Below are 23,992 nucleotides of genomic sequence, written 5' to 3'. Positions count from 1 at the left end.
TGTACATAAAATGGATATTGAATATGGGACAGTTATTATTCTGAATTTAGAAAAAAAAATCAAAATATTCCATTGTTTGTCATCTCTCTCAGTACATCAGCAGAATAGGAAATCGTACCTGTGTGGTGTGTGTGTTTGTTTTTTGGGTTTTCATGTTTTTTTAAGCAAAAACCATGAAAATAACCTTAAGAGGAGTCAGGTATGCAGTATAAGGTTCAAAGGCAATCTGTTCAGGTAGAGCACAATAGGGATGTTAAACTCTTTAGGCTCAGTGTGCTCACTAACAGATTGCTCTCCCTTCTTATTATAGCCCTGTCATTTTGTGACTTTAGTTTCAGAGTATCACAGGTTGTGCTAAGGATCTCGTTTCTTTTATGAAAGAAGATGCATAGGTCATGTGGATAAGTTTTCTCCTTTATATCTACATACATAGACATTTCTGAATAAAGAAAAGACATTCAAACACATTAAGGCACAACACATCATGACGCACATCTTCAAGCCCCACCCACCAGAAAGAAAACAAAATACAAAAACCAGAAGGAAAAAACAAAAGAGCCTCAAAATTTCCAATTATTTGACCAAAAAGAAAAAGAAAAACAACCCCAAAACCCTACCACTGTCATGTAAGTTTATTGTAAATAATTTACACAAATTTCTACCACAGACTGCATTCTTTTGTCGTGATTATTATACCACTGGGAACAAAACCCTTACAAAAAAAGCTGTTATCCCAGTATACATGATATGGTCTGTACAGAGAAGCCTTCAAATTAATGCATAGCCAATGATCTTCCCCCCCAAGTGATGTCACAAGTCCTCATTTCCACCTGGGTGCTCTGACCACAAACTAGATCTCAAGGGAAAAAAAATATCCTCCCAGTCCAAGGAAGGTCTTAAGCCTTGACAGTTTTAGCCTGCTACAGCTGCAAGAACAGCAGACTGGATTTTCAGAGGTCTGTCCCCAGCATCAGGACCAGGGGGGCTGAGCAAGGATGTGTCGGATAGCCTTTTCCTAATCCCACTTTCCTCTTCTTTACCTCCTTTAACCTCTTAAGACCGTTACGAGTTTGTAAATCCAGACATTCAAAAACAAGACAGGAAACGAAAGTAATCACAGAAACACTTGCAGTGTCGTGTGTTCTTAAATAGTTATACAAAAGAAAGGGGCTGCCTGGCTGACCGTGTCCATGTGACAATGCAATGAGTCCATATTGCTATAATAGTTACAGGTACTCAAACTCCAGTGCTTGGTGTAATGCCAGCAGGTCAGAGTGACTTGATATCCTCCAGAAAGGCATGTTGTGCTGCGGAGTGGACACACATCATTAAAATCAGACGTACAATTATCACTGTTGCACACCACCACCGCCTAACCACATGCAAGCTACACTACTGTAGCTTGTAGCTGCACTGCAAACAAAAATCCATGCATTTCTAAGGCTTTAAGACAAAGGGTGGCATTTTGGGAATTATGCTTATCCTTCTGTTCCGAAGGTTACATCAGATGACATAATTTATATCACTCATCTCTCCCCTCTTGGTGAAGCTACAGCCAGCGGTTCGTCAGTTTAGCTTAGCATAAAAATTTTAAAAATAGGTACCTTAGCCTTAAAAAAAGCACAAAAATCTACAAAGGGCAATTCTCAATATCACCAACTTAATTGTAACATATATGTATCAGCAATAATATGTACAAAGAACTTTAAAAAATGTATGAAGGATAACAAGATTTGTGCTGATGATGTTAGCCTCTACTTTGACTGATGCTAGCCTCTACTTTGAAACACTCATATAACCCATAGAAAATCCCTGCAGCTGTTGTTTTTGACTTTTGTTTTCATTACAATAAAATCAACAAGATATAACTAAATTGGTGAGCTGTAAAGACTAAGAAATTTTTACTTTTTAAAACACCAGTTTCCCCAATGTTTCCAGCCTTTATGCTAAGGTAATTTAACTTTTTGCTGACTGTAGCTTGAAGTCAATAGTTTCCTAAAAAGCTTTAACAGTAGTGCCAAAATTGTATGTGGGAAGTTTTTACATCCTGTTCTACATTTTATTATGTTTTAGACTAATCTTGAAATGAATTCAGTTTTTTTCTAAACACAGTCTACACATAATACTCCACAATAACAAAACAGAGTTTTCAGAGTCCTGTGATACTGTACTAAAATTAGAGACAGAAACATTGTCTTCATGCGTAACCCCAAAAAACTGTTGGGTCACTCTGTGAAATGTGAATAAAAACAGAATGCAATGATTTGCAAATCTCATAAACCCATATTTTAATAAAGATATTAAACTGAGAAAATATACCATTTTATGAGAAATGTTGGCTTATTTGAAGGTGACGGCAGCGGAATATCACAAAAAAGTTTGGATGGGGACAAGAAAAGCCTAAAAGTGGTGCTAAAACAAATATCTAGATGAAGAGTTTGCTACTTATCAGGTTAACTTGAGGCAGGCCATTAAGATGATTGGGTATGAAAAGAGCATCAGGTTGAATTCAGTTTTATTTATAAAGCACCAAATCACAGCAACAGTTGCCTCAAGGTGCTTTTTATTGTACAATATTTAATATGTGCATTGAAGGAGACATCCTGGTCAAAAAAGACTCCAAGACTCATCCCAGTGTTACTGGAGGCCAAGGTAAAGCCATCCAGAGTAAGCATCTGGTTAGACACTGTATCTTTAAGATTTTTAGTACAATAACCTCAGTTTTGGAAGTGGAAAACTGTTCTGCAGTCAGATGAATCAAAATTTTGGTAAAATGGATTCAAGAGTGTTCAGTTCGAAAGCCTGCATTTCTGATGCTATGACACTGGACTGTGTGAAAGGAACAACATTCCTTTCCCAAAGGTCCATGCGCTGGTTTCCTCAGTTCCCAGACATTTACAGACTGTCGTTAAAAGAAAAGGGGATGCTACAGAGGTAAACATGACCCCTGTGTTGTGAATAGACTGATGACCCAGTGTCAGATAAGTGGCAGAAGATTGATGGATGGATGAATGGATGGATGATAACAAACCTGTTGTTATGACACTCACAGTTGTGGCGCTTCCTACTTTTATTAAATGTTCTCCTTGTTTCAGCCAAACTCCGTAACTGGGACGGAGGCCATGTAACTAAGAACCCAGTAGTCACTATGAATAAAATCCTTTGTAGGGATGGGAGAAACATTCATTAAGACAATAATCCAATCTGATCTAAAATAAAGACAGACGCATGGAGGAAACTAGGCACTGGGCATCACCTCATTAATTCCAATCCTACAGTCAAAGACAGAGGTGGCAGCATTATGCTCCATCAGTAATTTTCTGTCAAGTACTGGGAAACCAGTAAGGATAGAGGGAATGATGAAGGCAGAAAATATAGAGAAATCCTGAGTGAAAACCTTTGTCAGAGTGCTCAGGATTATATTTCAGCAGGAAAAAAAGGCCCTAGTGCAATGCCAAAAAAGCACAGGAGTGGCTCTGGGAAAACTCCTGGACTGACCCAGCCAGAGTCCAGACCTAAATACCTCTGGAGAGTCCTGAAAATGTCTGACTGAGCTGGCTGATGTTTAACAATTTTGCTAAGGAGAACTGGAGAAATCTTCAAATGAAAGCTTGAAGGTTCATTTCCGCTCGCTGCTGCCAAAGGAGCTTTAACACAAGTGAAGGGTAGTCATGCAAATGGGTTATTCCAGGTTTTTATTCTTAATAACTTGACAAAACACTTCAAAATCCTATTATACTAGGTTCTTGTGGAGTATTGTGTGTAGACTGATGGGGGCCAGGAGGGGGACTGAACCAATTTTAAGATGATGCTAATGTTGAAAACCATCCAAATCCAATGTATTTAGTGCTCAGTAAGAAAGTTAAAAAAAAAAAAAAGAGTATATCCCAAAATGCAAAGCCATCTTTTAACAACCCCAGCACCCAGCACGATGAATGAAACCCAAAGCTGTAGAAGAGAGGATTAAGAAAATATTCTGGTGTAGCAAACTTAAAATAGATCACTACTTATCTCCCTTTTTTTTGTTATACAACTACAACATCAGTTAAAAACACATAACAGGAGACACGTCACAGGATACGGCAGGATCATTGCTCTGAACAAATGAGGCCGTTCACAGCCCAGTCAGCGTGTACATTTACACAGCCATTCATTACACAATTGCAGATGCCAATGTCAATCTAATAAAAATCTGTTATTGACACAAATTTGGAATAGCTGACGCTGAAAAAGCTGGTGCAAAAATATCCATCAGCAGCTGAGGCTCATTCTCAAATTTTCACTCTGACGGCTGCAAAAGTCTCCTGTCACCCCATGAAAAAAACAAAACAAAAACCAAAGCAAGTAGACCAGAAAAAGTAAAGGACCAACACAAAACTGCAGCAGCAAAGAAAGGCGGGCTTCGTCCAATCAGAGCACACGCTGTGCTGAGTAGGCGGGGGTCACGGTGAGGTTGCGGGTCCATTACCTTTTTGGCCGCCTGTTCCTCTTCCACACCGTCCCCAATTACAACATACACTACTTTCCTGCCAAACCTTTGCATTATGCGTTCAAAGCAACTCTCTTTTCCTGCAAAAAACAAATAAACAAGGGGGAGGAAGGAGGGTCACATGGTCAGAGGGGTCAAAGTTCAGGTGTCATTTGTTTACCTGGCTGGCAGCATGCTCTTCATCCTTTCCATCGCCAATCACAACATATGTAATGTTTGTGCCAAAGCGGGAGACTATACGCTCAAAACAGCTTTCTTTGCCTGGAGACAAACAAATGGCTTTCACAGGTTTTTCCTTTGTTTAGATTGAAATAAAACACAGGAAGAGGTAGAGCTGTGCGTACTAGGGTGAAGTGAACACACACACAAACACACAAGATGGTGTCTAGTGATTTAATAGTTAAAAATAGCGTACCCAGAAGTGGCGTGGCATCTGACCTTAAACACTAGTTTTTAAAGATATCAGATTGTTACATCTGTTTGAATCAAGGCATATCACATAGTGACACACACATACATTTCCTGAGTGTTGTATCTTTCTACCCAAACCCCAGTCTGAGTTGTTTTGTTTCCACTCTTCAATAAGTCAGCACTGGCCATGGTTGCGGTACACTGTCACAACCAGCTGAGGTTAGAGTCCGTTCAGAGTGTAGACGTGCAGCCTGAGCGACATGTGTGTCGAGGCCAGATCGGGAACGCACGAGCTGAGTGCGGATATAATGCTGGAAGAATACTGTAAGTGTGGGGATAAGTAAGTCATACTAAAGACACTCAACACCCACACAGGTGACTTCGCCTAATGTGGCAAATGAAACATCTGCTGGGTGGAGCTGTGTTTCGGATTGTGTGACGTCATCCACCTCAAAAAGATCATCTTCCCTTTCAATCAAAATCATTGACATTAGTAGTATAAGAGCACACGTTTAAATTAGTCTTGAGTCACCCCTTACTTGCTTCTATCTATCCAGATTATCTTGCAGTTTGTTTAGCAATGGTCTCGATATTTATTTATTTTTTGCAGCTTTTTCATCATTTTCAGTCGAGTTCTTATATCTGATCATTTTCACAGGGATGATTTTTTTGCTTGTTAAGCCATTTAACATCTTAACACTGACCTATGAGTCATTCAAGCATAAAAAAAGGAAAGGATGCAGTAAAAGCATACCTGGATTTAAAACACCCACACACACACACACTCTATTGACGGAGAGGGGGAGATTTGAATGTCTTTAAGAAGCCTGGAGAACTATTCCTGATGACTGCTCAAGGAATCTACCAGAAAGCCTAAATAACGTTAGCTTCATAGCATAAGTGCCTAAGTCATTTGACTAAGTCAATGACTTAGGCACTTATGCTATGAAGCTAACGATAAGAGAGTCCAGGCTGTGTATAAAAGTGGTCATATTAAACACTGACTTTCAAACTTGTGTGAATTGTACAAATGGACTGTTTTCCCGTGTGTGTTTACACATGTTTTAATAAATCATTGCACCTATTTCCCATTTTCCTAGAAAAACAAAGATATGAGGAGTGACTCAAGTCTTTTGCACAGTACTGTATCTATCCAGTTACTATTTTATGACTTCTATTCCACAATATATTGTATTATTTAATTCAGTCCATGAATGAAATCATTAATTTAGTCTTTGTTTTAAATTCATGGACTGTGTACAGATGCGTGTGTTTACGTGTGCTTACCTATTTTTGTTGCACTGTAAATGTTCTCAATAGGAAAAACAGATCCCAGACTATATAAGAGAACTTTGGCCAGCGCTGGTATGAGCTGTGTTGTGGTCACCAACACATTTACACAGTTACTCCTGAGGGACAAAGAGAAAGAATAGGCCATATTATGCACAGTGGAGGTGGGTAGGTAAATGCATGAATAGATTCCCGAGTGCCTCTAGTGTCCACTGGTGCTCAGGTCCAACCCTAACTCTTAACCACGGAAATCAAAGGAAGAGAGGACTAGAAGAGACATTGCCATCTGTGTAAATCGTGGAAATAAAATGGAAAGTGGCACCTGGAGCTGATTATGGACAGGGACTTGAGTGCGTGGGTGAGCCAGGAGTCAGTCAGAGCTTCCACCTCAGCTCTGAGCTGCAGCCAGGCGTCTCTCTTAGCAGGACCCAGCAGACCTAAAACACAGCACCAACTTCTTTACTCTATAAGCACTCTACAATGCACTCCAATTTTGTTTGAGCATTAAAAAATAAGCTGTATTTGCTGTATTTGTATCTGTGTCTATACTGTTCCACTATTTTATTGCACAGTGTTCCCTGTGACAGCAAGGGACTATTCTATTCTTCTATTCTGTTATTAATTAACTTTAATATTTAAATAGTCCTATACAAAGTTAAACCCCCCCAAAACAAAACAGTTTTTTAACATCTAATAGATGATCAGGACTGAATGCTCCCCCCTTTCCCAGACAGAGTGTGAATATAATTTTAGAACATTTCAACTCCTGTAGAGTTTAACTAAAGTAAAACTCATTTTCAACTCCGTTCTGAGTCTATTCTGATTGGCTTACCCCCCACATTGTTTTTGTACGTGCTATACAACTCTTTGACTCGTCGGTAGCGGAAGGCCAGTTTCCTCATCCAGTCGACTCCACCGCGGACGCCCGTAGCCAGGCACAGGTTTGCGCTGGTTGCAGCTGCATGGAAGCCATCAGTTGCAAAACTGTAAGTACTGTCAATAATAATAATATGTTTTATTTGGAAATCTGCTCTGGTAGAAAAAAAAACAAGATGGTTATTTGTATTTTGGTATTGGTATCACAAACATAACGGCAAGCATTTATTTCTAAGAATGCAGTTAAGTATCATCTACATACTTTTAAAATTTTAGTCATCAAGTTAATATTAAAACACAAACTGGACAAATGTTGTTAATGTTTATCTGAATATATGATCTACAGAAATGAATGAATACTACAACTTTACACAAAAGTTAATTTTTAAATAATCACCTTAAGTCCTGGCCATTGTCATCTGATGACACGTCATCAATATGCACCTGATCACATTCCTGTATACAGATACACATAAAAATAACAATTATTGCAAGCACAATGTGCCGAAGATAGAATATAGACATGTTGTGACATTTACAGTATGTTAACTTCATTTTCACCACTAGAGGGCAGCAGTTGTATCTAACTGGGTAATGGTTTGGACCTCAGGCTTCCTCCCACAGCCCAAAGTCATTATGTTAATTCAATTCAGTTCTATTCAGATTTTATTCCTATAGCACATTTAAAAGCAACAGAGTTGACCAAAGTGCTTCACAATTAGTTAAGAACAAGAGAAAACAATAGAGAAACAAATACAGATAAACGAGAAGACGATGTATTAACTTAAAAGTCAAAAGTTAAGATAACTGTTGATTGGAAATTGGCTTTAGATGTGACTGTGAGCACGAATTTTGACAGTGGTGTCCCCTACCGTTTGCTCAGTCCAAGCTGGTGTATGATAAGGTGTGTATATCAAATCAGTGGAACAATGACATTCTCAACATTACGCTTTGTGCAAAAGCTAAAGACGGAGCAAAAACTGTTGACAATGTTAACAGCTGTGACTCACCTCCAGGTCATTAAAAAATAAGTGTGTGTCAGCCAAGTTGAAGATCATCTCTTCCATCCTCAGACCCAGTGTTACCGCCATGGGAGGGTCCTAAGAGAAGAGGAAGATAACATCATCATGACATCAACATGACAACAAATTTCCAGAGTTAATACTTACTTCCACCTCAAAAACCATTTTAGACCCCCCACCCTCAACAAACCCCTATTTGTATACTTGGTACGTTCCGCTCATCACTGCAGACGCTGACAGACAGGTTGCACTTGTTCTGTCCCATCAGCATTCCTTACGTTTTGAGGGGGGGGGGAGAGAGCAAGATTGTGTCCCTCCATGTGTGTGTGTTGCAAATTGTAGGTGCCCTCAAAGGGAGATGCCTGGAGTGTATGTGGTGTGTGAATGGTTTGTGTGTGTCTATGTGTGTGTGTGTGTGTGTGTGTGTGTGCGGGCGTTCTGGAGAACGCGGCCTGCACTGCCAGGCTAGCGCTCAGCTGCAAAAACTATCATCTGTGATAGGTCAGCAAGGGTCGACAGCTTGCCGCACGATTCGCTGACGCTGTCAGACGACCAGAATAGAAAGAAACTAACAGGAAGGAGAGCGAAAGTGAGCAGGCGAGGTGCTCAGGCACGGAAAGCGAGAGAAACTGGCGGCATTCATGAATGTCAGAAAGTGCAAAAGGATGTGCATCTTAAATCAGAAATTTGCTAACGGTGAGGAAGACTGAGGACGATCGCCTAAAGTCTTTTTCATTTAATCAAAACTGTCACCACATATACTTATGAGTTCTGTACCATAACAACACATGTTACTGAAATTTGTTATCTCTGACACACAGTGAACGACAGAGATTGAAGAGCATCTGTTAAATCTCCACTATGACTCATCACTGGCTATATTCTACGCACATACAAAAGTCAATAACTCCTACTTGTTATTGCTAAATAACTATTATAATATTACTGCACAAAAATCCAGATGCACTCTTCACCTTCGCTGGTATCACTTAAGCTCTGGAAACTCAACACTTCCTCATGATGTGAGCAGCATACTAAGTATAGTAAGAAACAGAGAGTGAGATTGGCTTGTGCGATAAAGACGTCTATGCTTGTATTGACAAAAAGGCAAAACATCATTTGGAGCAGCTGTATCCTCAAAGCTCCATGAGAGGGGCACTTAGGTCTTGTGGTTTCTATGTTAATAGTGTAAACACTATTTTGGGTGAGGTGTGAACAGACACAGCTGCTGCTATATTTCTCAAGGGCAGCGGCAGAAAACGAGGTGAAAAAAATTCTCTCGCAAATATTTTCAGGCAAATATTAGGAGGCATATCCTTTTTTTTTTTAATGCCGATGATTTGCCAGTTGTCATGAGCCATGCGGGTAATCTGACGTGGCGTGCTATGAGAGGGTACATTAAACCCCGATTTGAGTTCTTGGAAACATCTAATTCACTAGTTTGCAAGTCAAGACAAATGCAAAACCTCACTTCTTGATATTACCATTCAATTCAGTGCTTCTCTACAGAAAATACAACACAAAGAGGCTGAATTATCCATCAAGACCACGTGTGCCCTCGCTCTAAACATGGCATTTTACAACTCACCAGGGCCTGTCTTATGCCCATTAAATCCCAATTGCCAAACCTTAAAGTCCACAAATGCAGAACAACTAGGAAGCACATCAATGCCTGCAAACCCTATTTGTAAAAAGCCTGGGCTCCTATGGCTCAATGCAAGTCGGGCTCCAAATTGTGCGTACGCTGTGCCAGCTTTTGTTCGACTGCCAAACAGCAATATCAGAACGGATTTATGATGCAAAGTCCGTACAGGCGGGCTGGTGGCCACGCCGGTGCCCACAGGAAACGACATCACCCAATAAAAATCTGCAGCCTTGGCTACGCGGGACGACCACAGATCAGTTCCAAGAACATTTTTTATTAAAATAAAGGGAACTATAAACAGGGATGCTGTTATGGGAGAAGGAGAGACCACCAAATAAGTTCACAGAGAAAAGCGGAATAAACATCAGCCCAAGTAAGAAATTAGCACATTAAATTATCATTCAATTAAAGAAAGCATTGGCAATTTAAAGACTTGTTTTATAATCCATTAGATTATCATCCCAAATTGACCGTAACATTCCTGAAGTGGCTGATGTCATTTTGAAAAATCTACAGAGACAAATGAAGCTTATTCACTTTGCGTGCTCATTGTGAAAATCAAAGTAAGGATGGAAACTCTGGTTTCAGAGATGGTGTATGAAGGTGGAGTATTGGTCCCTAAAAATCTGCTTCACTGATAGATCCTCACTACATTATATAATTTACCAATTTATGGTAACTTACCAATTTTAATCTATGTTGATTGTATCTTTTCAAGAAAACATTAACTTTCAAAGCTAAAATTTAACCTAGCATTTAACGTTATTTTCCACCTGTAAATAAGAAGAGGTGGGATGTGTTTTCAGAATGTGGCCATGTACCACCAAAAAAAAGCTCCACACCTCACTACACCACAGGGCACAGTAGCCTGAACAGTAAACCACCACCATATATTTTCTTCAAGAGAGTAAGTATACCCTTGATTAACTATGCAGCAAGTGTGAGCGCCCTTATAACAGCAGGAATTTTAGCTGTTTAATAGTGCAGATCATTCAGGTGTGCCCAAATCTCCCCAGCAAATTCACCTTAAAGTTATACCGTGAAATGTTCAGACAAATAGCCAAAACCCCAAGAGCTACATCTTAGACTTTACAGGTCTGTGGTAGCATACTAAATGCTCATGACAATGCAATTAGAAAAAATACTGAACAAGAATTGCTAGCTTGGAAGTGTTACCAGAAGAAAGGCTCCCGGGCAGGGTGAACATGGAGGCAGAATTTAGGGATGTAAAGTTGCTTCTGAACAAACCACAGGAACTTTTAGAACAATGTCCTTTGAACAGACGAGACCAAAGTGGAGATGTGTGGCCATAATGTGTGATGTTTAGAGAAAATCAAACACAGAATATCAGCACAAATGCCTCATACCAACTGTCTGCCACAGCGGTTACACAAGGTGATGATTTGGGTTTGTTTTGCAGCTACAGGACCTCGGCACCTTGCAATCATCGAGTTGACCATGAACCGCTCTGTATACTAAAGTGTTCTGGAGTAAAATTTGAGGCCATGTGTCTAGCAGCTAAAGCTGGCCCAAATTGGGTCACAAAAAGGACAATGACCTCAAGCACAGCAGCAAATCGACAACAGAATGACAGAAAAAGGAAAAAGAAAAAACAAACAAACAAACAAGGCAATCAAAGTCCAGATCTAAACGCCACTTAAGTGCTGTGGACATCAAACAATTTAACAAGTTATTGCTGCTAAAGCTAGCTGCACAAACTATCGAATCATTTGGTGTACTTAGGGCTGCGTTACATAGCTGAGGTGCAGCTTAGCAGACAGCTGCTGGGTGCAGCTGCTGGTGTCAGCACCAACACGCCACACCTCTAATAATGCGTAACATTAGGTGTCATCACTTAACTGGGTGAGTTTACCTCCTGTTGTACTGTAACAATTTTCGTTTTCTTTCTGTACCAGATTTTTTTAAATGAGTATCCACATGAATAGACTCACTTGGGGAGTTGAAGGTTCAAGAAACAACACTGGCTTTATTTTCATGCCCACCTTTTGTAAAGTTCAAGATTAGGCCCTCCTCTCGATGGCTCAGTTATTATGGATGATCTATTATGAGTTGTGTTAGTAGTCAAACTGATGCTTAAGCTTTAAATCTGGCACGATGTGAAGGTTCATTGCTCGTGAATCCAATGGGCAGTCAAGCGTAGATACATATAGAAGCTTTACGAACAGTAAACTTAACGTAGCAAGTAAACACAGTAAAACAGTCTTACCTTGCCATATTTTTGTGCATAGGAGCCTGTGAGCAGAGAATGGAAGACAATAATCGTCTCATCCAGATCCCAAACAAACACCCTCTGCACATCACAACAAAAAAGACACAATGCAAGAAATTTGAGTCTATTCTTCTGATTTTACAAATGGCCCTTATTTAATAAGTACATTTATTTATTAAGTACAAATGTTCTGATTTATCAACATTTTCATTCCTGAATTTACTTACACTTCATGAACAAATGTAGAAGTGAATCTGTACATGAAAATATTATGATTGTCTAGGTGGAGTTAGGAAACAGACAAACATAGGCTACATCATTATAGTAAGATGATAGCATGATTATTATACTACTATTATTGCCTATTGGTTATTATTTACTGCTTTCAAAAACACCATAAATCAATAAAATGCTCAGAATTACAGTCGGATTTAACCTAAAATTAAATTGTATGTAAAGAAAACAAAGTAGGAGATATAAAGATGCAGACTTTAAAGGGTTTACTTAAACATATCCCAGCATTCCTTTTCTCTTATCTTAAAATATCTGGTCTTCCATTAAAAATGACTTCTATTATTGCTGGATGTCATCACCTACAGTCTAATATCTTGGCACTATCCCACTGGTGCTTTTTATTTATTTTTAATGAGTTTCTCATCACAGGCTGACAGATCATGTTCTCCTTGTCGTCCATCTGTTTTCTTCTTTTTCTTATATTCTGTTAGCCTTTTTTTCACATCAGCTTTGATGTCCAAACCTGAGCCACAGTGAGCGTTCTCAGGAGAAACAATATTCTAAACCTCTGTTATTTCAGCCGGAGCCTCGCTTTATGAAGAGGGCGCCTTTTCTGTCCCCGTCTTTGGACGCGATTGTTTCAGTTTCTTCAGTCTGTCTCCTGCTTTCTTGCTTTAGAGATGCAAGCTCAACTCTCACAACGCTGTCACCACTTCTTTCTTTTTTCCCCCTGCCATCTAATCTAATTCCATCTAACGGTAAATGCTTCCTTATATAGAGAAACTGGGACGGAGCAGGATGCAGATTGCACAACCCTGCTGTTTCACAGTTTGATTTACTAATATAATGCGCAGTAGTACAAATAAAATAGTCCGGTGTACAGATTTTATAAATCTGCTGTTAATATAGCATCTACACTTTTTTGTTTTGTTTTACATATATGCATATTAGCAAATAAGGGCCAATATATACATTCAGGCCTGTATTGACAATGACAATGACTCTAATAGCTTCTGCTTGATTGAATTTGGAGACTAAAGTAAAGAAAATGGACAAAGATCAAAGAAAATACCATGTGTCCATGGAGAATTGAAGGGAGCATTCATTCAGTAATCTCGGTGCTCTCAGTGTATGTTTTCTAGTCTCTTACCTCCAGGTCACTATCAGGAGGAGGGGAGGGGTTGTTCTTGCGGCCCCTGCCCCGAGACTTAGACCCCCCACTCCGGCAGGCTCTGTCATCCAGCTCTTTGATGGGTGTGGAAGGGCTCTGCACTGTATCAAAGTCCCCTGAGAGTGTATATAAACACACACAGGGCTTTTGAAACATTTTAAATTTACATGTGATCAAATATCTGTCTTAAACTGCACAAGCAATCACAAACTAAAGTCACTCCATTAAAAGCAGCACTAATGATGTGGTTTGAGGTGATCCCACAGGTGCTCTGGAGTTGTAGCCACTTCAGGAGAAGCAATAATTCAAACCCTGTACAGTAATAAGCCATGTTGTCAGGTTTAATAATTCAAGGTAATTGGCATGACGGATCAACTTAAAGGCTACCAAGAAACCTAAACAAAAGTACCACCGGTATTCTGACTGATTCATGACAGCGTGCACATGCAAAGATTTAACAGGGGAGTGGGAAGATTGAAGTGTGCAATAAATTAGTTAGGTTAGGTAATGTGATGCTTCTTGCTAAGATACAGTACATACAATTTTCTTGAGGAGAATACATGGGAATGCTCCCAAAGGCTCAAACACACACACACGCACACTTTCCTAACGCCATATGCTCCCACTGCTGCGCGGTAACTAGAACCAGACTCTGAGCTTCGGCTCGCATATTATTATGTCTCAATCAGGGAGAAAAAGGGAGGGGGGGTGGAGAGAGTGAAAGGGGGGGTGGGGGGGGGGTGGATAAAGATACTCACACACAAGAAAAAGTTGGTGATAAAATAAAAAAAGACACTCCTGGACAAAGAGCGAAAGAGAAAAAGTGAGAAAGCCAGCGGAAGAAAAAGAGCTAGTGACAGGAAGAATGATAAGCTCCTTTAATCAGGCTTCCTGAATTACAGCCAAAATAAACCAAATAATAATATGGAAAAAACGAAAAGCCGAACACGAATCCATATTCCTGAGCACAAGTGTGCAGTTTAAGTCCTTCTTGCTTCCCACTTTCTCCTCCGGCTTGCCCACCAAAGTGCAATATTTAACGTGACTTGTCTCCAATCAAAGTCTCGGACGCTAATGTAAACACATGTCGATTCTCCAATTAGCCAGCGCAATGCCAGGTAACTATGGCTACAGTCTAAAGTTACTTCCTGTGCTTCATCATCGTAGAAAGAGGGCTTTGAACTCGGTTAACTTAAAACTGTGGAAACAAGATTATGAAACCGCAATCAGAAGTGGTGAAAAATTCTTTTGACATTTGTTTGCATATTTATGAAGTTAGAGCCGGGGTGTGGTGTTGGTAATTCGACTGCTTCTTTCTAAACTATGCCCATGTTAACACAAACCTGGGTGAAGTTCAGCAGCCTGTCCGGTTATGGCGGGGGTGGGATCTTGCAGCTGGTAGGCTGCTGTGGAACCGGTGCCATCCACGTTGTTGGAGGTCATGTACGTCCCGTAAGGGGAGGTGGAATAATACTGAGCATACTGGTTTTGGCCAAATGTCGTATATGAGGGATAATCCTGCGGAAAATAACAAGAATTATGAGCACGCAAAGACATACCAAGCAAACAAAAAGAAACAGGGAGACGGAGAGGTTTTCCTGAAAGGACCAGTCTGACTTCTGAAGACAGATTTTACAAGTGTTCCCTCTCATGTCTCTAATCTTTTGTCCCTGCCTTTCTGTATTTTATATCTCTGAAACAATTAAAACCTCGTGCTGCTGCTTTTTACAGACCCAGTGGAGATGGACGTTTTTTATGAGTCAGCTCTCTAAACCTGTCACTACATCCATCTCCAGAAGTCCTTAAACAAAGCCACACACAATAAGAAGGCACAGTTGGTGTGTAGTCATACAGTGCAACACTTGTGCGCACGCTCTGAAGTATCAAAAGGGGTAAAGGAAAAATGTAAACGCAACAGAGTCATAGAAAGTAAGCTTGTTTCTACATAGAGATTTTTACTTTGACTTGCATTTGTTTCCCGGAGACTAACCATGACTTCAACTTTACTTTGCTTACCCAACAAGATTAACCCTAACCTTAAACCAACTTAAATGTTGCAATTCATGCAACTGGATCTTGCTTCTTTGTCCCCAAAAGAGAGGCAGGTCCCCACAGTGTGACTGTTTAAAAAGATTTATGTCCCCACAACATGAGTAATACAAGTACACACACATACGCACACACTATATTCCCCCTTAATCCACCCACATGGGCCAAACCTTGACTTTCTTCCTGTAAACAGCCACATCTATCATAGTGAGACATTAAAATCCCCCTTTAAGCATTTTTACTACCACAATGCAATTCATCATATGGACATAGAGAAATATTCAGACCATAACACTCTTTCACAAAGACTAATTGTCTGTTTCTCTCCCAGAATTTTCCCTGTTGCAAGGTTGCATTGTGATGATGAAAACTGCGTGGGAGCATGCCTGGAAAACCATTTCTGGTCTGAAATCCTAATGCAACTAATATGAAATTCGGATCCTTTTTTCCCTTTCTTTCTGTCTTTCTGCTTTGGAGACAGCATTATAAGATAATCACATTAAATGACAACAAAGAGCTAACACATTAGCTTCGTATGATAGACCAACCTGTGTTCACAAATGCATGCGGTCGTACCTGCTGTGTGGCAGTGTAGTTGGCGGGGTTGGACACTGAGTTGTTGGTGGTGTAGAGGCCTGAGGAAGGAGTGAAACTGGAACCTGTTCAGAAATTAACCCCCCTTTAGCAAGAACTTAAAAACCAAAAATGTTTAAGTTAAATAAAAGGCTGTGTTATAAACAGACCTGGCATTGGATAGGGGGAGTAGGCAGTCTGTCCAGGCTGAGGTGTGGTAAAGCCGGGGCTGTAGCTGAGGCCTGTCTGCAGAGGAGACTGACTCTGGGCTAGGCCGCTTTCTGTTTTTATGCCGGGAAGCATTACACCGAGGTCTATGGCAATTGAAAAAAAAATAATGATATTAAATGTTTCAGCTTTAATTTGCAGAGTTTAACAAAAGTCTCTTCTTCCTCAGAAGACTTGGAGACTTCCACCTGCTACTGAGGGTGCTTAAGAACTTCTGCTCCTGCACCATCAAGAGCGTCCTGACGGGAAACATCTGCACCTGGTTTGGGAACGGCACCAAGCAGGACAGACAAGATCTGCAAAGAGTGGTGTGCTCGGCTGAACTCATCATTCAATCAGAGCTTCCTGACCTGCTGTCCATCTACACCAAGCAGTGCAAGACTAAAGCCAGGAAGATTATGATGGACCTCTCCCATCCCAACAATGGACTCCTCTCATTTCTTTTTATTCATAATTTCTTACGTAAACTGTTATTTGCACATTTTAACTGTAAATTTCTAAGTTAAAATCTGCAAATTTTGTAGTAATCTGTAAATATGTAAATCATTTAATGGTCGGGCATTGCACAGCAATAAGCATTTCACCACGTGTCGTACTGTGTATGGTTGTGTGTGTGACAAATAAAATTTGAATTTGAAAAGTATTGCATTAACTATTTACATATACATTGTCCCCAGTTTTAGAGACTCGAAATAAACTGAACAAACTAACGTAATTTCAATTATAAGGATTATTTTTATAACAATAATCCTTTGCAGTTAATGACTGACTGAAGTCAAGATACTATGGGCATTACTATATGCTCCTTCCATGCTTGAGATGCTCTGCCAGGCCTTTACTTCCACCACCTTCAGTTGCTGCTTGTTTGAGGTTCTCGGTGCATTCAGTTTTGTCATCAGTAACTGCAAAGCATGCTCTGATTGGCTGTGATCAGGTGACTGAAAAGCATATCCCATCAGAAAGAGTCTATTTTTCTTGCTTTCAGAAACTCTAGGTTGCTTTTGCAGTTCGTTTTGGGTCATTAACGTTTGCACTGTGAAGTGCTGTCCAATCAGTTTTGCAGCTGAATCTGAGCAGAGAGTAAAGCCCATAATACTTCACAATTCATCCTGCTACTTCTATCAGCAGTCACATCATCAATAAACAGTAGTGACCCAGCTCCACTGGCACCCATACACATTAATCTCAGTTCCATGTGTCCAAAAATTTTTGTCAGAACTGTGCAGACTCTTTTAGATGTTTTCTGGCAAAGTCCACTCTGGCCTTCTTGTTCTTGAGTGTAACCAGCGGTCTGCACTTTGCTGGTCTGCATTTCCATTCATGAAGGTGTTGCTTGATTGTAGGCCTTGACAATGAAACACCTATCTCTGTGAAAGTGTTCCCGACGTGTTTAAATGTTCTGAAGTTGTTTTTCTTAACCACGGAAATAGTTCTGTCCTCATCCACTTTAGTTAGCCTCTGTGTTCTTTCAAGACTTTTGGTGTTGCTGAGATGGGCAGTAACGCCGTAGATTTTTAAGAGTCTACCAGTGATTTGGCCACTGTCTCTCTGATAGCTTTATTTGGGCTTCCCTCACTTACATCAACATCTCTTTAGACCTCATTTTGACAGTTTTAATGAAGAATAACCAAAATGTAATATAAAAACACTTTGAATCAACTCCACATTTTCATCTGCTTAATTTTTCATTGAATAACAAATGAATAGGCCTTACTGGGACACGAAACTGAACAAAAGTCAACTACGCAATTAATTTTGAGCCTCTAAAAATGGGGAGACTGGTATGAAAATGGCTGTAATTTCTAAACAGTTAATACAATACTTTTGTTAATTCAATTTAATTAAAGCTGGAAGTCTGCTCTTCAATCACATCTTGATTGCTTGTTTTAAAATCCAGTGCGGTGGTGTACAACAGGAAAAGTTACAAGAGATTGTTTCATCGCCTACATACTTATGGATCTAACTGCATATTGTCCTCATTCTGCTACGAGTTCACTTTCAGTTCAGTTTATTCGAATCTTTGGCTGTACCCAGTTGCAATGATTGAATGGGTGAAAATATTTAATTTCTCCCCAAATAGAATACAGCATAATGAGTTTACTTCTAGTTTTTAAAGGGCATCCAAACCAGTCACTCAGCACAAACACATCAACCCAGTTGCATGGGAAAACTTAGGTTTGAGTTTGAACAATGTCTCCTACCACAAAATAATACCATATAAATAAGATTCCTTCTTTCACACAACACTTGCAGTTTAGTTTGTAAATCTTCGAAAAATAATTTTTCTGCAGTTTTTGTATGGAGATGTGTGGGTAGAACTATGTGGCTTATTCAGCGTGTGTTGGTTCACACCATAGGTAGACAATCCGTAGGCCTGGCCTGTCTGCGAATAAGCAGTATAGACGGTTGATTGCTGCATGCTGCTGAACTGAGGTTGGCCGGTGTACGTCGGCATGGAAGGAGCTGCCGGCGTGGAGAGGATGTGAGGGTAGGGCCTATAAGAGAGAGGAAAGTGACAGTGGGAGTAGGTAAATTAGCCACTTGGTATATTATAGCATTTAGGAGTTATTTCGTTGAGTAAAATTCAACTTTAGCTAACCTTACAGAATGTAAACAAAGATGCCTATTCAGTTTTAAAACTTGGACTTACTTGGATGGGTAGAGAGGGGGAGAGTACTGGTGGGCTGAACGAGGGCTATAGCCGCTGCTGGTGATTACTAAAAACAGCAAAATAATCAAATACAACAAGGCAAAAACATGTTACGGATGGTGTCAACTCAAATCTGCTGTTTTTCTGAGCATTTACCAAAACCACTCCTGAGCAGGACAATTCGGGGCCTCCAGCTTATTTGAGCCGAGATGCCGTTCCAGTAAACATAATTTGAAGCATTTTGAATGGAGGGGAGCCAAGTTCTTCCTTTAGAGATCACCGCAGTCCCTGAAACCCTTACAGTGGGCCTCATAGCAAAACACAATGTCTGTTTGTGGTCATTGAGATGTCAGAGCTCAGTACTGACAAACACCCTGCTGGGTTTAAACCCCTCTCTCTGTTTTGTAGAATGGCTTTGTGTGTGTGTTACAGTGTGAAAGAGAATGGGGGACGTGTGTGAGTCCAAAAAAAAAAAAGAAAAAAGACAAATGTAAAATGTAAAATGTCTCTGCCCCTCTCTTATCCCTCTGCCAGCCTTTGATGATGCAATCCAAGGACAGGCAATATTTCACTGGATTAAAGCTTTCAGCAGGTCTACCAGTGAGCTCAAATGGATGATGGTGATTGTGTGACTTCTGTGCGTCTGAACAAAAACAGACAAGCGGAGACCAGAAGGCATTTATATTTCTGCGTCTATCTATGGCTGATTCAGTTGTCAACTCACTGTACTTTTTTTCCCCATCTACAGTCTTACAGCAACTCCGAGTGCAGAGGGATTTGATTTTTTCAAACCTACACTGTTTTTAAAAAGCAGTGTATTCACCTGAATCACAGAATGTATATTATATATTGATCAGCTTTCTGACCACTATCACAGCTACTTATACAACTACTACATAAAGACAGTCAAAAGGTTAAACTCAAGCCTGCAAATTTAAAATTAGCAATAGCTGTTTTGGGGAAGCAAGTTAAAAACTAACTATAATCTATGCAAAATACACTTCTTCTGGTTTTGTCACAAGTCCACACGCCATTATCCTGCCCATGATGCTTTGCAAATTCCTAGTCTTCCTTTTGGATTCTTAATGCTAGATTAATGAATAAACTCTGACTGACAGGTATGGACTTTGGTGATATTTCTGAATTGTGTGCATATTTATCCAAGGGTCTGTGCTTTACCTGAGCCTGCATATGTATCCAGGGCTGTGTCCCCTGTCGTAGTAACTGTATCGCTGTTGTTCAACGGCTCTGTTTTCACTTAAAGGAAAAGGAAAAGGTCAGTATTAGGGTAAAGCAGTAAAGACTTCCCGCAACACACAGACAGAAACAAACCTTAGTGGGTAAGAGCAGAAAACGTCCATGCAATTCCAGCATGTCAACTTAATGCTGCGTGCAGGGTTCCCATTGCAAGCACTATTTAATTTCACAGTCTTTAAATGGCTCTCTATAACCACTATGCTTGAAGCTTTTTACTTCGTCATTGTTTTCTGATGCTATTTTTAAGATATGGATGACTTTGAAAACTATAAAATGTAAGTAACACATTCAAAAATGAATTAATGCAAAGTGATCCTTAGCAAATGTTTGCGATTTATTGCCCTCCCCCTGCAAATTTATCAAATTCCCCTCTTTTCAGAGGGTCTTTGGTAGGAACCCTGTAAATATACTATAAAAATAAAAAAATAAAAAAGAGAGAAAGAAACTTCACACACAGTAATAAACTGGGATGCAGAAAAACAATGAAGATTCAGAAAGCAGAGAAAAAATTCACAGCAAACCAAAAATCAGTCAGAGCAACTCTGGCAAGAACCAACAAACAAAACCCAAAATAAAAAAAACACAACTAACAACAAGTCAACAACCGTGGCTAGCTAAAACTAAAGAAAGTTCAACGGCTATGCTTTTGCTGTATTGCTGTAAAATCTTTGCTCTGGGATTCACACACATGCACCTCTGTACCATATTCCTTGGAGCCTGTGGCAGGGGATGGGCTGCTGCAGCCCAACAGCCAATCAGCCGTGTTAAGAACGGTCATGCTTTCACCTATAGGGGTGCAAGGTGGGAAGGTGATGAGGATACGACCCACTGAAAACCAGATGCAGGTCAAAGGTATACGGGGTCACATGGTACTGATCTTTTCGTAGACATTTGCGTTGAATATAAAAGAAAAACAAACATTCCCGAAATAGTTATATTGTGGGAATATTTAAAGACTTGTGTTTTTTTCCCCATCGTCTTGCTTTCATGTTTTCTTGCCAAGTTATTAAGACGGTCAGTAACAATTTTGTCTCTATGCTAAATATGAAGCTAGAGTAAGGAAATGGTTAGCTTATAAAACTGGTAGAACAGCTGCTTCCCAGCGCTCCAAAAGCTTAGAAACAAGATGTCAGTAAAGGCATATATAACCCCCAACCTGCTGATTTTTTGTACAGATTAAAACAAACTGATTTCAGAACTCTAGAGGTGCTGGTAGGTGGATTTTGTTACCCTTGGACAAAGCCAGACGTAATTTTCCCACCTGTTAAGTCTAGTTTGAGTCTTAAATCAAAGGTAATATATCCATTTGGGTGTAGGTCAAAATAACCCTTATGTATCTCACACTGGATTTTGGTAAGCCCTTCAAATCATTCTCTGTCTGAATAATTTTCCCTTTAAGTCACCCCATTTATGCAAACATTCTTGTAATTGGCTGCCCCTTAGGGAAAAAGAGAAAAGAAAAATAGCTGGGTGAGTCAATGTGGTGCAAATGGTTGTCTGTCTCTATGTGCTTTCCCCCGCGACAGACTGATGACCTGTCCGGGGTGTACCCTGCCTCTCACCCTAAGACAGCTGAGATAGGCTCCAGCCCACCAGCAACCCTGAATTGGATAAACTGAAGAGAACGGATGGATTGGGCTCCTATGCTCACATCCATAACCAGAAGGCTGTGATGACCATATTAAGGATATCCCTTCTTTATGATATCAAAGATCCAATAAAAAAACTTTCTGAAACTGAGCATGTTTCAGAAGAAAGAACTGATGCTGCCTCAATTGGTCACACAAAGTCACACAGCAACCCATGTAGTGAGTCTTCATGTCACTTCGGAGGAATTTTGGCCCACTCTTCTTTGCAGAATAGTTTCAATTCAACAACATTAAAGGGTTTTTAAGCATGATCGTCCTGTCATGCCAAAGAATCTCAATCAGAAATCCAGACTACAACTAGGCCACTCCAAAACCTTTTTTCTCTGAGCCATTCAGAGGTGGAATGCTGGTGTTTCAAATTATTGTCCTGCTTGAATATCAGGGCATGAACTGATGGCCGGACATTCTCCTCATTCTCCAGAATTTTCTGGTAGAGAGCAGAATTTATGGTTCCATCAGTTATGGCAAGTCGTCCAGGTCCTGAAACAGCAAAGCAGCCACAAACCATCCCACTACCACCACCATGTTTGAATATTGGTTTTGTATTTTTATGAAATACTGTGTTAGTTTTATGCCAGATAAAACAGAACTCAGATCTTCCCAAAAGTTCAAGTGTTGTCTCATCAGTCCAGAGAATATTTTCCCAGAAGTCTTGGGCATCATCAAGTTTTTTGGCAAATGTGAATCTTTGTGTTCTTTTTGGTCATCAGCGGTTTTCTCCTTGGAACTCTCCAAAGGGTGCCATTTTTGCCCAGTCTTTGTTATTGTTGAATCATGAACACTGACCATAACTGAAGGAACGTATGGCCTTTTAGTTCTTTAGATGTTATTCTCAGTTCTTTTGTGACCTCCTGAATGAATTGTCGATGTGCTCTTGGAGTAATTTTGGTAGCTTGACCGCTCCGGAGAAGGTTCACCATGGTTCCACTTTTTCTCCATTTGTGGAAAATAGCTCTCACCATGCAGTCCCAATGCCTTAGAAATGGCAGTTTCCAACCAGTGACTTTAACCGATTCTAAACAGGTCTTACATTTCTATAGATGGTGGCATGATCTGGGACTTTTTGAGGTCTATAAGCCTATTTCACTTTGTCATACAGATTCTGTTTCAATAAGTTCTTGATTCAACAGGTCTGGTAGTAGCCAGGACTGGTTGTAGCTAATGAAACTGAACTGAATTTTGGTTAAACACATTTAATCCCTGATTCATCCACAAAAAGGCACATTTAGATAGCTTGAGTTAGAGTGAGAAATATAAATACATATACATTCTGGGGACATGTGAGACTAACATTAATATGTCAAAGTAGAAGGATATGCGACTTTTAAGACAGAGCTATTTTATTATAATACATGACAACTGTATCTGCTTTAACAAACAGCTATTAGATTAATCTCCTGATATTTCTGTCTCTACAAATATGTTCTTGCTAAAGTCTCGAGCTATTCTTCTAATTACCAGCTCATCTATCATCACATGATTGCGCTTTTTAAAAGAAGAGGACACCTGTTAATCAGTTTATCATTCTACATAATGTGTTTCAGGGGCTTCTTTTCTCAAACGCCCATCACTAGCAACCATCTGAAAACTCAATTGAGTTCAGGACAACTTCATTAATCCCCTAAGGGAACAATACAATCCACTGGACAAGCTGTAATGAAGACAAATGAATTGCTATGGAGATGGCCTTTGGGCCTGAGCGTTCGCTGATGTCAGGTGAGGGGAATGTTGAGTATGTAGATTGTTTTGGCTCTCTGTGAAGCCCGAGCTCTGTCTGCTTAAATCATTAACTGTGAGCTCATCAAAAATGATTTAATGTGCTCTAATACAGTCTCGGTGTGCTGTTAGCCCACACTGAGCATGTGTGACTGCGAGTATGTTAACACATCAAAATGACTAAAATACAGCATCTCACTTTTTCCATGACATTATTATTATTATTAGAAGTGGTTTCCACCGCCTGGTAAATCAGCAATAGATCAAACGATGGCCCTCAACAAAAGTACCATGTCCAGGGCTATATCATCAAACTGTCCTGACAGAAATGGTTCCAGAGGACAGAGCATGAGAAAGTGGGAAGATCAAGGGTGAGAGGAGAAAAAAAAGATTAATAGAAAGAAGGAGAAACGCATACGGACTCAGAGTAAAGAAAAAGAAGAAAAAGAGAGGAGCGGGCTCACTGGTGTTGACATATAAGAGAGCAGTGATGCTTTAATGC

At 40.0% G+C, this 23,992-nt stretch overlaps 1 protein-coding gene across 13 annotated transcripts in view; it reads right to left on the bottom strand.

The window, feature by feature from the left end:
- Positions 1-402: 402 nt before the first annotated feature.
- Positions 403-23,992, bottom strand: part of eya4 (EYA transcriptional coactivator and phosphatase 4) — a 50,574-nt gene continuing 26,984 nt past the window's right edge. For 4 of the 13 annotated variants that reach the window (XM_080290210.1, XM_080290212.1, XM_026143374.2 and 1 more), the window contains 15 exons: positions 20,828-20,911; positions 20,048-20,125; positions 18,869-18,935; positions 18,571-18,713; positions 16,161-16,304; positions 15,994-16,076; positions 14,712-14,886; positions 13,348-13,484; positions 11,961-12,044; positions 8,077-8,166; positions 7,464-7,522; positions 7,023-7,183; positions 6,513-6,627; positions 6,188-6,309; positions 4,131-4,569 (listed from right to left, as the gene is read on the bottom strand). In XM_080290210.1, the coding sequence (XP_080146336.1) occupies positions 4,280-4,569; positions 6,188-6,309; positions 6,513-6,627; positions 7,023-7,183; positions 7,464-7,522; positions 8,077-8,166; positions 11,961-12,044; positions 13,348-13,484; positions 14,712-14,886; positions 15,994-16,076; positions 16,161-16,304; positions 18,571-18,713; positions 18,869-18,935; positions 20,048-20,125; positions 20,828-20,911 (1,832 nt within the window). In that variant the 3' untranslated portion in view covers positions 4,131-4,279. Of the gene's footprint in view, positions 1,308-4,130; positions 4,570-4,649; positions 4,751-6,187; positions 6,310-6,512; positions 6,628-7,022; positions 7,184-7,463; positions 7,523-8,076; positions 8,167-11,960; positions 12,045-13,347; positions 13,485-14,711; positions 14,887-15,993; positions 16,077-16,160; positions 16,305-18,570; positions 18,714-18,868; positions 18,936-20,047; positions 20,126-20,827; positions 20,912-23,992 lie in introns of those variants that run through there. The other 9 variants (XM_080290211.1, XM_080290214.1, XM_080290213.1 and 6 more) reach the window with 7 other exon arrangements.

The sequence above is a fragment of the Astatotilapia calliptera genome, chromosome 15, assembly GCF_964374335.1.
Source record: "Astatotilapia calliptera chromosome 15, fAstCal68.1, whole genome shotgun sequence".
NCBI classification, from domain to species: domain Eukaryota; kingdom Metazoa; phylum Chordata; class Actinopteri; order Cichliformes; family Cichlidae; genus Astatotilapia; species Astatotilapia calliptera.
The sequence above is the reverse complement of the archived record's forward strand: the minus strand, read 5'-3'. Positions and strand labels throughout refer to the sequence as shown.